General features: G+C 40.5%; 1 protein-coding gene across 1 annotated transcript in view; it reads left to right on the top strand.

Annotated features, from left to right (window-relative positions):
• The window catches only part of LOC115781809 (multiple C2 and transmembrane domain-containing protein 2), a 31,463-nt gene extending 14,872 nt beyond the window's left edge, over positions 1–16,591 (top strand). Inside the window, 6 exon segments of the mRNA XM_075074376.1 lie at positions 4,579–4,698; positions 6,498–6,539; positions 11,137–11,246; positions 11,366–11,475; positions 13,885–13,982; positions 16,148–16,591. Coding sequence (XP_074930477.1) covers positions 4,579–4,698; positions 6,498–6,539; positions 11,137–11,246; positions 11,366–11,475; positions 13,885–13,982; positions 16,148–16,207 — 540 coding nt within the window. The 3' untranslated portion in view covers positions 16,208–16,591.
• The last annotated feature ends 1,197 nt before the right edge of the window (positions 16,592–17,788 follow it).

Here is a 17,788-nt window from a genome sequence, read left to right as displayed (position 1 = left end):
ATAAGGCCAATGTTATGGTCTCTTACAGGTTTTGAGCCTGAGAATTTATTGTTTTTATTTACCTATATATTTGTCATTAAAATTGGTACTTTTGTTTTTTTTTAATACTATTAATACACTATCCTGAAGAAAAATCTATAATAATTTTGAACAAAATGCAAACCCGCTCACCCTGCTGTGTTTCTTTTGCTACATAAAATGATGTTGGTATATCCTTATTCATAACTTGAGTGATTAATTGTGTCACATTTCATAACTGCCACAACTAATTTCTCTCTCCTTGAGAATGACGTGATTTTTCTTTCCCACTGTATCGCTCCCTCTTTCAAAGGTAGCCCTCTCTCTTTTACCCCCTTTTCCTCTCACTGTCTCTCTCTTTCTCTCCCCTCAGTCGATAAGACTTGAGCTTAGGGTATGTGAAATATTTATTCGGCGTTAGCTCAGAGCACTATGGCTGCCCACACACTCTACCTGCCCTGAAGAGAAATCTTATCTGTGCTTCCTCTGCCTCCGACACCCCCTGAAAGCCTGTCCCCACACTGGCCCGAGCTCAACACAAATTACATGTCTCATTGCTCTGCGTTTACAGCTACTTTAAAGCCTGCCGCTCCTGTCCCCCACATAAGCCCTCTCATCCAGACTCTGTTTCAGCTCAGCTGAAAACAAAAAAAAAGACAGACTTGCGTGAGCTGAGTTGATACTTACATCTTTGATTCATTATTAATCTTTCATTTGTTTGTTTGTTTTTTTTACTTTAATTTAAGTAATTCAGATTCTTTTTTTTACTGCCCTCAGTTCCACTCAGAAAGGAAAATCTTTGTCCGAGGGAAGAGGAAGAGAGGGAAAGAAGAGGGAAGGGGAGGGGCAGCACCGAGAGGGGGCGGGGGAAGCCACACAACGAAGGCGAGCCGGGGCGGCGCGCGCGGACCACACACACCACACACACACACACAACACACACACACACACACCACACACACACACACACACACACACACACACACACACAGACTACCACACAAATGCAGACACAAACCCTGCAGCCTATAGTCGGTCTTAAACTCTTTCAGTGTATGTTCACGTAATCTGGCATCCGTCCACAGCCCCCATGACTGACCCTCATAATGCTGGCTTCTCGCTTTGTTTAGCTTTCCAAGTGGAGTGCAACTGAAGAGAAATAGTGAAGATAGAGCCAAGATGATATCTTTCGTGGTTTTGATTGGTGCATAGTTTAAAAATAAGGGTATTTTTTGAAATGTACCACATTGGGAAAAAAAAATATCTGAAAGTTTTTAGTTTTTTTAGTTTTTCATTTTTTAGCTTAAACAGGACCAATAATGATTTTGTATAGGCCCTTGTCCTATGACATTACACTTATTTGGATTAGCAACAGTTTTATTCATCTTATACTGATGTCATGCCTATATTTATAATCTGTTGTATGGTGTAATGTATGAAGAAAGCATTTGGCAGCCTGGCAGTCTGGCAGTATTATCTGCCAGTCAGTGGTTTAGGTTGGTAGATCGGGCTACCCCCTGTTAATCAATTTACAGAGCGGTAGTAAACTTATATAGAAGGTGTCTTTGTCCCTTTGTTCCTGCTACAGTCCCTTCTCCCTCTCCAGGGAGCATGTGGGTGGTGGAAGCTACCATGCTTGCTCAGCTTTAAGTTATTTTATTCACACTTTTAATCGCTGAGTGCTTTATTATTAGGTGCTGGATTCTGCTGGCCAGGGGATCTGCATGAGAAGGCGCAGAATGCATTTAGTGGAATCATATTAATGGCACTATAAAACAAATCTGTCAGGCTGTTCTTAACCCTGGCAGAATTGCTCTTCCCAGGGTTGCCCCCTTCTCCGAACGCTTACAGGTGGCTAAGGAGAGTGCATCTCCATCATCTACTCCACCATGTGCTAATAGTTTTATTAATTCATTCTTTTTCTTCTCCCTAGGCACCATACGCATAATCATACAGACATTTTTCAGCTAAATGGTGTTTGTCAAGGGAGGCTTCCTACATTAGAGGCACTCCTTCCAGACATACATACCAACACTTGTTCAATTACAAGTCGCTCGTTATCCAATTCTGCTGTGGGTAAACCAAAATGCCCAGGTATATCATTAATTATTACCGCTATTGCTTTCATTTGTAGCTTTGTGTCCTTTTCTGTAGAAATAAATCATTGTTTAAGTATTTTTGCAACATATTAACAATGCCATGTTGACAAAAAGATGATAAAATATACAGTTGGGTTTTGAAATTGAGTTGAATGCAATTAAAAAAGGGATTATTTTCCTACAAATTTACACTTACTTTTGAAAGGCTGCACTTTGTCCAACATGTCCTTTAATCACTCAGCTGCTTGCTAATAAAACATAAACCACTTAGTGGGGAATTAGCTCTGTCTCCATTTCACAGAAACTCTGTAGAATGCGAGGAGACAAGGGGAAGGAATACTCCTGCCTCCTCTCATTACTGCAGAATATCTGACGGCAAAGTCTCAGTCTGTGCACCTGAGTGAAGGAATCTGAGCGCCTCTCCCAGATGTTTCTCTCCATCGTTTATATTAGTGTTAAAAAAGCATGTAAATCCTGAACACATGGGTTGACATACCATGAGGGAGGAATTGAGAAGATATTTCTGACAGTTTTGGTTTATACCCTCATTTAAGCACTCAGTTTAGACACAAGGCATTGTATTTCTGTAGGCTTTTATCTTGTCCACTGAGCCAGAACGCTGTGAGAAGAAATTTGCATTAGTGGGCGATTATGAATACCTGTGACAGATTCTCTCTGCTGGCTCCCTGGGTGGAAATGAATTGGCTCCCTCTGTTGACTTGCACAGGAAGACAGAGACCAAGCAATTAGACTTTAGTGGTTAATGTAGAAGCTTTTGCAGGGAGGGCAAGGAGGTTCAACATTCCTGCTGGGCTTGTGTCAGTTTCCAGGCGCACCCCCCACCCCTTTTTTTTCTTTTTCCTTTTTTTAAATGAAAATACTGGGAATATGACAAGCTACCTGTCCACCAGCCAGCAGAATTCCTCTGGGGTGAGGGGAGCTTCGCTTTAGATTGCCTCATGGGAACTGAGGTGACAACATATGACGTAAGTTATTCATAACAGAGAGGAAATGTACTGCAGCTATATCTGCGCATCATGCATATTCATTGTTTACCTTTTTTTCTTTATCACTTACCAGCTCTAGTTTGTGTCTGTGTATGTAATTCAAATGAGTTGCAACAATAACATATCACTTATATTGTTCCATTTTCTTGCATCTTGGTCATCTTACTGCTTGCATGGTACTTTGGCCCACCCACCCCTCCCAGGTTGCATAGTGGGATAATAAGCAGTACAGTAGTGAAGCCTAGGGCTCTTGGGCCACAGTGTTGGCGGCATTAGTCATGGTACACGTTTCCCTGGTGGCTGTTTGAACCTAGGCCTGGTGTGGCAATAGGTAGAGCGGCCCCCAGAGCAACTTGCACAGACTCTGCATAGTTGCTATGACAGGAGCAGTCTGCTGTTTACAGGCCTGCTATTGGGGCCTGAAGGCCTCAGTGCTTCACATCCTGTCTCGAGCTTAACTCGAACATATTGTTCATACTCTAAGCAGCCTCCAGCTCTTTGAGCCTAGACTGCATGCTGTGACCATCATGTGGGTTCAACATTGCAGTTGCAGTATAGTCCATGTTGGAAATGGATGTGAAAGTAGAACTAATGTAACTTTTGCAAAGGATGCATTAATTACAGAAAATGCATATAAAATAGAGAAAATTTATAGCATGCAAGATGTCTGTGGTAAATAAAAGTGGACCATATGCTGGGTGCATTGACACTTATTCACACTATATTAGATTTTAGGACATCTAATATAGTGTGTGGGGGACATTTTTATTTCATCCGTGTCAACCTGCTGGTGTGATCCTTCTCACACATTCCCGATCATTTCAGTTGGAGGCAGACTCATTAGGCTGTCACTAAATGGGTTTAAATGCAGCCGTCCAATTAGTGCTCTGCTGTGAAATGCAGTGGGTGTTGTGCAACGTGCTTAGCACCACTCCTTTACAGAATTATGAGGGATTACTCATTCAGTGTGATCCATCTTATTTCTACCAGGGGTCTTGGCTTTTCTCAGTATCATTGCCACGGAGGGGGTAAATGTTGCAAATGCTTCTCTAGCTGCCATATGTGCTTCGTCAGAAAGCATTCCTGTCTCTGAATCTAAGAGGATTTGATGTGCATGTTAAAAGGCAGCATATCATGCCTATCCATGTCAGACTTTCTGTTCAGCAGTAAGGCACTCTGCCAGCACAGTGCTATTTGTGTGTATACTGCAAATAGGATTTCACGATATTAAAAGTTGAATGTCTATTGCTTTCAAACTGCCAGGAGTAAAATCTGTTGCCACTGGCTGTAACTCTTAGAAGCTTAGTACTGTAGTTGTCTTCATGAAATTTAGGACATGATTAAATCCATTATATATTTTGTTTTGTGAAAAGGTTTGCTGAGATTTCAAAGCTGGGCGAGGGTGCTGCAGTGTGATGTGCTTTGCGTTATGCTGTCATGTTCTGTCTCCTCAGATCTTCCTTGTGACAGTGTGGCACTGGGAGCTCTTCATGCTTCCCCTCTTCCTGCTTCTCCTCATAGGCTGGAACTACTTCCAGCTCACAACAGGAAAGGCCAACAACAGCCAAGACTTGGTGAGTGATGAGGACTCCCAACTTCAGTAGTTATCCATACACATCATCAAATGCATGCTTTCACAGTGCAACAACTTTACCTTAGTTAAATAGACAGTTCCGCTCAAAGTCACATGTTATTTTTCTCCCTGTCCTGTGATGCTGCTCACCAGTGTAGATTGTTTAGGTGTGAATTACCACATTTTGGAGATAATCTGTTGTTCTTTTTAGCATGTGATGCTCAAGGCACCACAAAATGTGTGACCCGGTTACTCAAAGAAGATTCACAAACCTTGTTGTAAGCAGGTTTAAAGTGGGACCTATATTCTGTCAACTATCTACATCTGCCAACCAAATGAATCAAACAGCTAAGGCTAAAATTACATGTGATGGGAGGGGACACTGCATGTGTTTACATCCTGTCATTCTGTCACCAGCACAAGCAACTCGCCAGGAGTAGATGGACTTTCTCATGCAGAGCGATATGGTTGGTGTGTGTAGTTTGGTAAGAGAGAAAAATAGTTCTTCATTAAGCTAGGAACAAGGTTTGTGGATTTTTTTTTGTGTGTGTGTGTAACCAGGTCTTGATATGTGGAAAGACACATTTCTGCTTAGTTCTTTGTTTTATTTTATTTTATTTTAGCAACTTGAGATACTGTAAGTGCCATCTGGTTCCATTATACTCAGGAGAAGGCAGACATCTCTAAGACTGAATATCACAAAAATAATCTAGATGAGTAAAAATGTACTACAGGTCAGAGAAGATTATGTAAATTTGATTTTGGGGTGAATTGTCCCTTTAACTAAATTCTGGTTTAAGCAGAATGGAATGAATTCCTTTTGGTACATATGGGGCAAATATGCAGTTTTATAGCAGTGTACTGTAAATCATTGCTCTTTCACTTTTTGAGCTGTTCCAAAAAATAAACCCCACACTACACTCAGTAGTGGCAGCTTGCATCTGTATGTGGCTCATAGCTGGTAAGACTAATTTCTGCATGTCTCCAAATACCTAATAAAACATCAAACATTAATAAGCCACTTAAGTAAAATTACTATGAACATGCTGTGTAACTTATGGTCTGTTGATATTGTTTCTCCACATCAGCGGCTGCAAGACCATAGGTCTTTCTACAGCGTTATCTCCTCTCTATCTACTGTTATGGAAATTATGCTCACCCTACACATGCTTGTGAAGGTTAATGCTGTTCACACTTCTGACTGCCCCCCAATTTCACTGTGTTGTAAGCTTTCTCACTGGCCAGCCAGGGGCCTGGCCTCCTCACACACCCTCCCCAAAGCAAAACGCTCTGTCCCAGTCATTGTGTTTATGGCTGCTGGCTCAAGATGCCATCCCTGGGCAATGTTAAAGCCCAGGATCAACCTCATATCCAGTGTGGAGCCTCTGTCACCCCCCCATGTGAGCCTCTGGCCGGCAATGACACAACTCTATGCCCAGGCAATGCCACAGTGTGCACCACAGAGGGGTCAGGGATGACTTGATATAAAGTGATCTAGGCAACAACATCCAAATTAAATGTGTTTTTTTTTTTTCTTTCCTCTTTCTGTTTTTCTGTGTGCTTATGTTGTGAAGAAAAGAGATTGCTTTGGTGTGACAGTGCTCTTGTGAGGAAGGCCCTTTTTCACCTCTGCTTTGTGTGAGGTCACCCCTGTGATGCAGTCTCTATGGAAACAAGCCTCTCCCAATAGGGGTGAATGTACTCAAAGAAAATTTCATTACTAGGTGTTTGTTAAAAATGCTCCAGTGCCCACATGTCCCATTCGTTGGAACTCACCCTCTACCCTTTATTTTCTCTTAGGTGAGCATGACCATAGGTGACGACGAGGAGGAAGACGAGAAGGTATTTTATCTTGTCTCCTTCTTGCATTCTAAGGGATAACATGTTTTGGTTGAGCATTATCTCTTCTCAGTTTCACTGTGAATGTAAATACTTATTTTAATACTGGTTTTAACTGTGGTTATGTGATGGCTTGAGAAAAATACTTTAAATATTTCTTTCTGAATAACTAAGGTTAACTCAAACGCGGTGATGTGTGCATGCTTGTGGCAGAGACAAACCTGGCTCACCAAATAGCTGTAATTCCTTTACAAATTTCTTCTCAGAAAATATTCCAGCAAAAAAAAAAAAAAAAAAAAAAAAAAGACACACAGGTCCTAGTCAGCTTTTTAGCATAGTCACAATGACAGTTAGTTCTCTGAAGCGCTTGTCCGTATTTTCATGTGTTCAGAAATCTGTGAAGCAGTTGTAGCGTGACGCTCTTTGTTCTGTTCCTCTGGGTGTTCAGTATCAATCCTGAATGCACTGCACAGACATTCTGCAGCACTTTGAAAATCTACAAATCCAAACTGCATCATTAGATAGATTTTGAATCAGCTTTTCCGGAAAAGAAAAAAAAAAAAAAAGATCAGTAGATTTTTCTTGTAACATCCTTTTCTAAAGGGAAAAGTTACACGGAGGGTGATCTTTTAGAACTAGATCAGCTCAGGATACAGTAACAAACTTACCCCAAAGGTTATCACTTATTTGACTTGTTTCTTTGTGAGAAATCATAATAATAATCTTTGTTATTACATCTCTAGTGTCTCTTGAAAAACAGAACAACAGGAAATCTTTAAGTAGCCTGAAAATTATACTTCCCACAGCACATAATATTCAATTATGCTCAACCCGCTGGTTTTTTTGTACAGAAGGAAAAAAGTTAACAGGGATGTGTATTATTGCTTTATGGCAATGAAGTGTGGAACTAACGCAAAGCCTCCAAGCAATGACCCTTGTGCTGCCTGTCTAGGCCCGGGATTCATATCCATAATGCGCTCAATATATTCTGTTGTGATGACCAGGGGCTACAAAAAAGCCAGCTTTGTTTAAAAACACAGGCACATCCTCCAAATCCTGTCTGAAAGGACGGGCTAATTCACAGATGAAACTCGCATGATATGTCTGCACATACAAAGTGGAAAACCACACTTCCTATCGTAGCTGCAAACAAGGCAAACTGGGGCTTAAACAACAGGAGTGACACAGAGAATCCGGTGGTTCTGCCAGCATCAAACTGGGAGTGATTACCTTAACATGCTGAATTTACAAAATCATTACTACATTACAAGGTCAGAAAAATCAGTTTTGCTTTCACCTTGAAAGTTCAATATATAAGTGAGAAATATTTCATTTTTTTTTTTTTCATGAAAAATGGCTTTGGTTCATGATTCTCTATAGACACCATGTGTTTGCAAACTCAGCCTTCGCCTCTTAAAGCTTTTTGAAAGGTTTTCCACGAGCCTTCTAAGCCCTTTCACACTCAGAGGAAATGAAATATCTCCTTTCATTTACTAATTAAGCAGTCACCCATGTTTGTTTTAAGCTGTCAGCTTTAATTTAAAGTGGCTTATTTGAAAGTCTTGTTATGGTCTTGCTGTCACTCGAATGCGATATCGTGCAGTTAGATCAAGCAGTGTAGCTTTACACACCCTATCAAAGTCTTCTTTAAAAATATTTGGGGTTAAAGAGTGATCAGTGTTAAATTTGATGACTTCAAAGCTCTACTTTTTCCCCACAGTCTCTTTTCCCTCTGAGAAGGTTATGATTACCACTCAAATATGTTTTTATCCCCCCCCTTTTTTTTTTCCCCCCTTGAGGAAGGAAATATGTAAACCTCAGTCAGAGCGGCAAGAATGTGAAGGCATGACGTTAAACAGAGAAGAAAGGCACGGCAGCGTTACAGCAGGATAATACAGAACAGATTCTCTGCCTGTGAACAAATCTGTCCTCAGGGAAGGAGATGGCTTACAAATTATGTGCGGCCAAAGTGACTTCCCTTTGGCCTTAGGTATCAATTGAGCAGATAGACAATATTTAATCATAACATAAAGAAACAGAAAGGCAAAACAAGTCCATAGATCTCCAACAGAAACGAACAGGGAAGATGAAACAGCCTTTACACCCCCCCGGGTCTGCGGTTGACTTGCTCACAGAGCCCAGCCCATGGGGAGTTAGGGGGAAGGGTGAAGAGGTGGTTGTGGGGTGCTAGACTGGGCTGCGGGGTTACTCCATCACTCACCCGATAGTCCACATTCACCGCTGGGTCTCCTTGAGCACAGCAGTCAGACAGACTGCCCATGTCGTGATCTGTGATGTGCACTGCGTACTGCATGTGGACCCAACAACACATTAAAAACCTTATCTCAGCAAATTGTTTGTTAGCTTGTTTCAGGAGCACAGGTGTTTTTTGTTTAGAGAGATTTTGTATCCATGTCAGGAAAAAAAAAAGAAAAGAGATTCAGTCTGAGAATTCAAATTTGGCACCGTTTATTCTAATTAAAATGATTCGAAATGAGCTTTTTTTTTTTTTTTTTTCAGCTTTTGATAACCACACATGCTGTGAGAGTATGTTTACCTTTGTGTGGGAGATCAAATTGGTTCTCCATTACTGCACCTTAAAAGGAAGCTTTTACAATTTTATCTGAAATGAGAATATGATTTCACTCAGGTTTTCTAATCAGCAGACATTTAGGGCTTGTTTAGTCCATTCCCAGTTCACCCATCCTTTCCCATTTAAGAGGGAGATCTTTTATTTATTTGTGTTTTCTCTGCACTCAAGTACATGCTTAAAAGAGAAATGAACAAAGAATATCATCACATGATTAATGTAGGAAGGACTTCAGTTTTGGTCGCTAAGGAGATGGAGGATTTCAGAAATCTTAAAGCAGATGAATAATGATAATCACTGCCTCTTGATGCATACTTCAGAGTGTATCTATTTGTCTGTTTTTTCCTTTTAGAAATGAAAGCCAATATGGTTTTCTCTCTTTTTTTCTTTTGGGAGCTGTACTTCAGACTAGATTTACCATGCATGTGTATCCATTGTAGTCAAATAATGCCTCATACAGTATCTCATAATTTATTTGAATTCTAAATCAGGTAATTGAGCAGCTTAAAGAAGTTTAAATGGAGATAAGAAAAGGAATGCCTAACTGATGAGGCTCTGTATCAAACGAGCTATCATTAGATGTGTGGCTGTCTAGGTAGAGCAGGAGCTTACCAACACAGATCGTAATGGCTCTGAGCAAACTCTGACGATGTTCCGCGCTTTCAAAATAAACTTGAAAGCCTCCCCAGCTAGCTCAACTAACACCTGATGTGGAGTAAAAGACACACAGGATGGTTTCCTCTGGTTCCCTTGGCCGCCTCCTGCAGTGGAGTGTAGAGTAAAATGATGCATGTACACAGATAGTCGTCTTTCCCCGTAATGAGACCGTGAGATGTTAATCTCACAGAAAGCATATTTGTGATAGTTTTTCCTTTTTTGGACAGTGCTAAGCCTTCAGTGTCTGTCCAGATCGGAGCCCAGTGGGGGAGGCTCTGCTAGTGTGGGAATTGCTCTCTTCCTGCGCCTTTCGTGGAGGAGAGTGGGCCCAGCAGTGGGGAGTCTCTCTGTGCTGGCAGACAGTGTGTTCCCAGGGGCTGCCTCATGAAGCTCTGATAAAGGCATTCTGTCTGCGCCCTGTCAATGCACACAGGCTGTGGCTTCAGCTGACTTGTAACACAAACATATAGACATCCTCAAGCCTCCTGTTAGGGTCCATTAGAGCACCCTCCCCCCAACACTCTCATCCCCCTTCTCACTCCCCTCTCCCACACACTTCTCTCTGTCATCATTCCTGTCATTATTTCCTCCTTTTGATGTGAGGCTTCTCAGCCCTCTTTAGCTTGTTTTACCCGTGTTATCTCTAGTCTACTCCTCTGCCCTGGAAGGCTTCACAGTTGCCATTATTTCCAAGTTTGATGCAATCATATTTGCTTCATTTCAAGACAAACAGTCCAACCGTCTCTCATACTGACTTATTGCTTTCCCAGCTTGTTTATTATCTCAGTGCATAAAAGCAAATAATACGCTATGTGTAGCGATGGTTATGATAATATTCGTGTGTGGTGTTCTAAGCAGGTGGAAGTGTTTTTTTGTTTTTTTTTTCATACAGAGAGAATGTTAAGATAGGCTGGAAAGCTGGGTCTGGCTTGCAAAAATGTGTTCAAACCTGCCTCGTGCAGGTTCCTGGAATGAAATCTCTCCTAAGTTGTGAGGCCCCTGCACTTCTTGTCTAGGTCGTCTAGTCTGCCTGATTGCAGATGGCCATTTTCTGTACTTTTCATCTACCAGAGAGTCTTGATTGTGCTGCACTTGTGCAACAGCTCCATTGTGTATGGCGGACAAAAGCTGAAATCTCTCAGTGCTCTGAAGCTGTTATGTGGATGGCTGAGTCTGTCTCATCTTCAAAAGCATAGTCTGAAGATGTACAGTGTTTGCTCATTACGGGCCATTCAATAGATAAATCACACATAATAGCACAGCAGAGATAAACTGGTCTTTGTCTACTCTGCCCAACAATTGACATACCGTGCACCTCATCAGTGTCTGTGCATTTTTTTTGTTTCATTTTAGGAACCTGGAAAAAAGGGCTTTATGGATAAGATACATATGGTGCAGGAAGTAGTACTGGCTGTCCAGAACGTGTTGGGGGAGATTGCAAACATTGGAGAGCGAATTAAGAAGTAATATGACTATTTAATATTTAACCTGCCAAATATCTGGATTTTATTATAAATATTACATTTGAATTACAATTTAAAAAAAAAAAAGAAATATAACTTAACAGTTATTCTTTTTACAGCATATTCAACTGGTCTGTCCCGTTCTTGTCATTCTTGGCCTGCTTGGTGCTCTTTGTGGCAGCAGCACTATTGTATTTTATCCCACTGCGATACATTGTACTGATATGGGGTAAGTATCATGTGTATAGATGAACTTAATACTGTTTCTTGCATGATCCATCTGTATATATAGCCCAAAACATTCATACTAATAGTATAAAAAAATGAACGCCTATATCATCTTTGCCAACATAACTTTTATTCAGTCTTCCTAACTGCATATCTATGATTTAATGAAGTACACTAATTTAAGAACTCTGCCATCCTAACACCTCTGCAAATGCACAGAGATCAGACAGCTGCAGAGGTTTGCTCTGCCCAGTGTGGGCTGATGTAGCAGAGCCCAGCAGAGGCTTGACCAAGGGTTTGTGTGAAAACAAAGCAGAGGTAGAGTAGCAAGCTGTATATAATACATGATGTCCTTGGGCAGTCTGTAGGCTCCTGGTCTAGCCTCTCATTATCTGCGGTAGTCATAGAGAATAGACCGTCATCTCAGTGGTCAGGGAGATATGCTGCCCTTAACAGGCTATCCTCCTCCAGCTGTAAGCCCACAACCACTGTACTTCCACACTGCCTTCAACACAATCAATACCAAAAAACCACCATATCAAACAAAAAACACACAGTCTGAGACACTCCTCTGCCTCCCCAGTTAACCCCCATCTCTGTGGTTGCAAGGCAAGCCTTTCAAGTTTCTTGCACATATTTAAGTCCTTAGGTTCTTTGTCTGCATGCTGAGGTAAAGGCAGTACTGAGCTGTGAATATAATGGTCCCATTACAAGACCCCAGAGATTTTTCTTTCTCTGTGGTATGGAACCATGTGCAAAGTAAATATAGATGTGCACAAAATGATCAGATTGAAGCAAACAAAAGTGGGAAAAAAAGTTGTTATAACTGTGTGTCTATAGTTTGAATTAAAGCAACAGCTAACACTGTATAACTATTAATGAATGATACATTTGTAGGTTTTAATTGAGTTATTTTACTGTTAACTGAGGTTCGCTGAGATTGTTTTCTAATTATTAGTAATGCTGAGATTGTTTCTCAATCTTTAATTTGTGAAATATAAAATTGTTTTCAAATGACTTACAAACATAATAAAACTAGAAGTTATTACTTTGCTAATTGTTAATAAACCATCTTTATTGTGATGTTGCAAGAAATGTTTATAAAACTTTACAACTGATTAGTAAAGGGTTTATAAAGCATATATAAACCTCACTTGACTAGTTATTTTAAACTTATAGCAGATCTCTATAATAATTTGTAAGTGGCTTATTAATGCGTCATATGTCACCCTGCGAGTGTGATTAAAAAAAAAAAAAACTTTAACACTTCACACAAAATTTTGACACTTCCTGCTATTTACAGTTTACTTCCTGGACATGCTGTTCTGACATGCACATATGTGAAGCCATCACAGACTTGCACAGAGAACAAACAACAACTTCTAAATCTAATTCACCTGACTTAATTGTCATGGATTAACACTGTTGTTGAGTTGGGTTTCATGCTGTAGCCCATAGACCATTTTCATCTTTTCTGGAAAAGTCCACAGTGCCCAGTCACAATGGCATCACATCAAGTCAGCCAGGAACATGCTTGTCATTTGTTTCTGAGAGTTCTTCTATAACGTCCTAAGATTTATGAGGGGGACCATTCAGTGCTAAGAATCTGAAAAGTGGCTTGTGTCTTCAAACTAGCCCTTAGAGTGTACTAAAAACCTTTGCACACCACCCGCTATGCTCACCGTTTGGCTGATGTGATGTAGGGGATGCAGCACACATAGCAAATATGGTCAGAGGTCAGAAAAGGACTTCCAGGCAGCTATCTGAAAGTAGCACCAGTCTGCTCTGAGGTGAAAAAGAAGAGAACCTTGAAGGAGAAAGCTCTACATTTAAATGAGCTGTGGTTTGGGTTTTTAGAGGCGGAGTCTCTAGACTTTTTCATTGCACCTGAAAATGAGTACTTACTTGTGCAGCTGATTTCATCAATCATATTCAAACACATTTCTGAACAAAAAAGTCACTGCTGACTGCACCGTAAATAAACTGGACTGGATATGAGAAAGATAGAATTGATAAATGAGAAAAAGAAAATCACCACAATACTTACGGCAACAACACAACCTAATATTGTATATAAAACATTACAATCTGGGCAACAGTGGTTTTATGATGTAATAATGTAATAATTGGCCTTTATTAACAATGGTCCTTGTTAGTGTCCCCAGTTAACAAATTGATCATGTTGTATCTTTACTTGTCTTCACTTTTTTTGTCCTGGATGAAATGAATTTTGGTTGAAAGGGATCTATTAAAATAGCATCGCATAATGTGTTACTGAAACAAGGTGGGGGAAATATTAATAGGGTTGCACAACAGTTTTTATTATTGTATTATACAAAACTGCATAAAACTATGTAAACTACTGTCCTATATGACATCTTTATTTAATAATGTGTTCTTGTTTTCACAGGCATTAACAAATTTACCAAGAAGCTGCGCAACCCATATACTATTGACCACAATGAAATACTGGATTTCCTCAAGAGGGTGCCTTCAGATGTGCAAAAGGTAAGGTTTAATTTTACATACATATTTGGAGGGAATTCCCTAAAGATGTCTGCATTATTTGCTGTACTAGAATTCCCAAGTGTTGCAGAGATATATCCTCTGGCTTTGTTTGATTATTAATGGACTCTCGCCTTTAAAGCAAGCCTGGCTCAATTATTTCTCAGTGCAACTCCATGTAGCCACTGTAGTGCCTGAATAAGGAGATGCTCAGATCTCTCCTCAGCCATATTGCTGAGGCCTTGTCCATTATTAGCAATTTTGTGTGGTTGATTGAAGCGCTGTGACATAAAAGCTGGTGATTGGCTGCATGCCGGCAGAGGGCTCCTGACGTGTCTGGCTGTTGTGTCAGCAGAGAAACTCTGATGTGGCCTCAGTCACTTCAGGGTGGTAGAGTCAATTAATGTGGTTGTGAGCCCCAGTCGTCTTGCTGGGTGCCATATGTGATTACATATTAGCCGTGGCTGATATGTCATTTGCATTTACATCACAGAGCTGAGAGGAGCTGTCAGGGTGTTATAAGTGGTGCTGGGTGCTCGCCGCTCTCTGACTGAGAATTTTGCTTAGCCAGGAAATGAAGTGCCACACAATGCCTTTATCTCGCAGGTAACTCACCAGACAGAATGCAGTGAGAAATCCTGACAGTCTGGATCTGGCAAGACACTCTCACCCTAGTCTGTTTCTCAGCTGCACCCTTGATGTCCTTCTGCAGCAAGCCATTGCTGACTTCTCTGTGATGTTGGAAGGAGCCTGTGTTGTTTGAGATTTGGCTGACTGAGTTGGCAAAACAAGGTGGTGAATACATTTTGATTCAGAATCCTTTGTAGTCTTTTCCCCCATTGGGATACACTATTTGAGCTTTGAAACTGACTCATTTTCAAATCCCATGGAAACAATACTTTTTTTTTTTTTTTTTTTTTTAGCCTGGATTAAAAGAGGAACTACATCTTGAAAATAGCTCCAGTCATAAAAAAAAGAAACAAAACACTCTTAAGATTAATCATAAGTACGTTTCATTATGTGCTGTGAAAAATAACCTTAACATCATATACACAGGAGACCCAAAAACAATAAACCACATATTTTGTTTTTGTTGACTTAGAACTTCAATCCTCAGATAGGTGTGGACACAAAACACCACAAAGGAGGAAAATTGACTCCTGTCTTTCTTGCAAATGTGACTTGGCAATTAGAGCTTGTGCACATCTACAAAGTCTGCCTCAAACGGGGACTTCTGACAACACTGTGTCTGTCTTGAAATAAGAAGCATCTGTCAGTTCTGAGGACAGTTTCATGTTCTGATGCAGGAGGCAGTCACTTTGTTCCCACATTCCATCTCCCATTCTAATAATGGAGACCAGCTAATTAGCATAGAGTTCTTACCTTTATTCAACAGATTCACCGTATTGTTTGAGCTCAGCGAGCAAGCTTCAAAGCAAGTTTTCAAATTCCAACTTGTCTTTTCAGCTTACCCTATGATCAGTCCTCTTTGGAATATGATGGCGATTTTGGTGGTAATTTTGAAAGAAAAAAAAATTAATATACCGTAAATTAGTGTCAAAATAAACATGATTCTTATTTTTGCCAATGCATTTGAACATGTGGGAATTTGCGGAAGAAAAAATGTGTAACATGAGTTGTGTTTCTTGAGTTTAAGTCTACATATGTATCTAGTGGAAAGAGTAAGGTCTTAAGTTCAAATATCACATTTCAGGCCCAGTTTTAGCCTGGAGATATTAAAGTCACACCAAGGTCTGCAAAGTCATAAAGAAACTCATACATCAACTTGTGTTGGTAGCTCTCAGCTTAAACAACACTAAACACTAACAAAGTTTTCTTTAGGGGACATAACTTACAGTGAGTGATTATGCAGTTTGCAACTCCCTCACTGGCCTGGCTGGCAGGTCATCTCAGCAGTTGATGTCTGTTTCTAATATTGTGATTGTGGTGCAGAATGAGGGGGGCGTACACTGGTAGAGAACCCTTGACTCTTCAAATCCTTCCTCCCTGTGATTAATCCCCTCTGCTCCCGTGTTTAAAAAATGATTCATTACAGCCGAGCCTGCCTCGCTTTCCCCTGCACCAGCCCTCCTCAGGGGAGCCATTACCGTGCGCTCCACTGAGCTCGGATTACCTGCCTCTGACCAAACTCCTGTTTGTTTTTACAGGTGCAGTACAGTGCACTGAGAGCGCCCACCAGCCAGAACCAGCCGCGGAGGAAAAGGTAAGCTCCGCGGACACGCTGGATGAAAGGCTGCTCTCTTTCTAAATGTGGTATGATGCAATCCACCTGACAACAATGCTCCAGTGCCAGCAGAGCCCCTGACCCTGTGCACCCCACTGTACCACCCTAACTCTGCTCCCTGCTGCTGAGGGGCAGCTAGTCGCTCTCTGGCTTGTGTGTTTGCCACCCCCCTGACAGGGGCTGTGAACTGCAGCCGCTAGGAGGGCAGCACATGGCGCTGTCAATCACAAGCTTGGAGGTAAAGAAAAGAGAGCATTGCAAGGCTCAGCCTTCATCTTTGGATATAATTTAGAAAAGGAATGAAAAGCATCGGGACTGGCCTGCCTAAGACCTTGTCTTGTTTTTTTTTTTTTTTTTCTTTGGTGAAACTGAGAAATTTGCCTTAAGGAAAAGAAAATACAAGCTTAACAAACCATTGCAATGTTTTTTATTTAATTTTATGTGTTAGTATAATTAAAGGTCATATATATTTTAAAAATAATCACAGTGAAATAATAACTTTTGTTTTATATTTAAAAATATTAAGGACAGAGTTCTGATTGTTTTTTGTTTTTTTGTGATACAGATTTGCTACATATAAGCTCAGCCTTCCTAAATTTATCTTGGAAACAAATACATAGTCATGTAGTGTATGTGCATTATTTCCAGCTCACTTGTTTTCAGTAAATTTTTCGTGTTGCATGTTAAATTCATGTGAAAGATTTATTCCTTCACACCATGCCAGCATCATCAAATAGAGAGTTTGCAAGAATCCTGAATAAAGAATCTTGATCAGTTTGAGTTCTTGTTTTTTTTTGCCTGTTTTTTTCAATAACTGCACTCTTGTGAGGATGGATTACACCACTTCTTTACTTGAATACACAGTAAACACATCTGATTACACAACACAGCCATTGAAACGGAGCTCACACACCGGCCACTGCTGCGCCTTGGTTACCAAGCTCACATCAAAGCTGTGTGGCTCCAGTGTGCTTCCTAATGTATTGCTTTGTTGCCTTCTCACAATAACAGGGTCCAGATGAGAGAGAAAGAGCTCATCTCACAGAGAGTACTCTCTCCATCCCCAGCACTTAGTGCTTTATATTTCCACTAAAATCACCTGGCCTATCTAATGGTTACACACACTCACACGTGCTCTGTTTTTCCATCTGTATTCCCGCAATAGTTTTTCAAAGTCAAGAGAGATACCATATCAGTGTTCCCGTGCGTATTAAGTTTAGATACACAAAGTGATTGATTGGCTTTTTTGATCATTTTTGATGTTGCAAAACAATGCAAGAAACAGCCATTTGTTACTATTCATGTTGCTCACATAAATGTACCACAGAGTGACAGAGAAGAAAAGTCCTTCAAAACTGTATTACATACTGTACAATATATGACCTAGCATACATAAGAGGCAATTAAAACTACTAGTAGCAGTAGTATGTGTTTCCTCCTTTACCCACTTGTGCCTTTAGATAAATGGCAGGTACTCTCTCTTTAAAATATACATAGTTGTAATTGAAGTTGAGTTGAACTGAGGAATGGACTCCAGCAATGGGAGTTTGTTCTAACTGATCGG

This window comes from Archocentrus centrarchus, chromosome 6, assembly GCF_007364275.1.
Source record: "Archocentrus centrarchus isolate MPI-CPG fArcCen1 chromosome 6, fArcCen1, whole genome shotgun sequence".
In the NCBI taxonomy this organism is placed as follows: domain Eukaryota; kingdom Metazoa; phylum Chordata; class Actinopteri; order Cichliformes; family Cichlidae; genus Archocentrus; species Archocentrus centrarchus.
The sequence above is the reverse complement of the archived record's forward strand: the minus strand, read 5'-3'. Positions and strand labels throughout refer to the sequence as shown.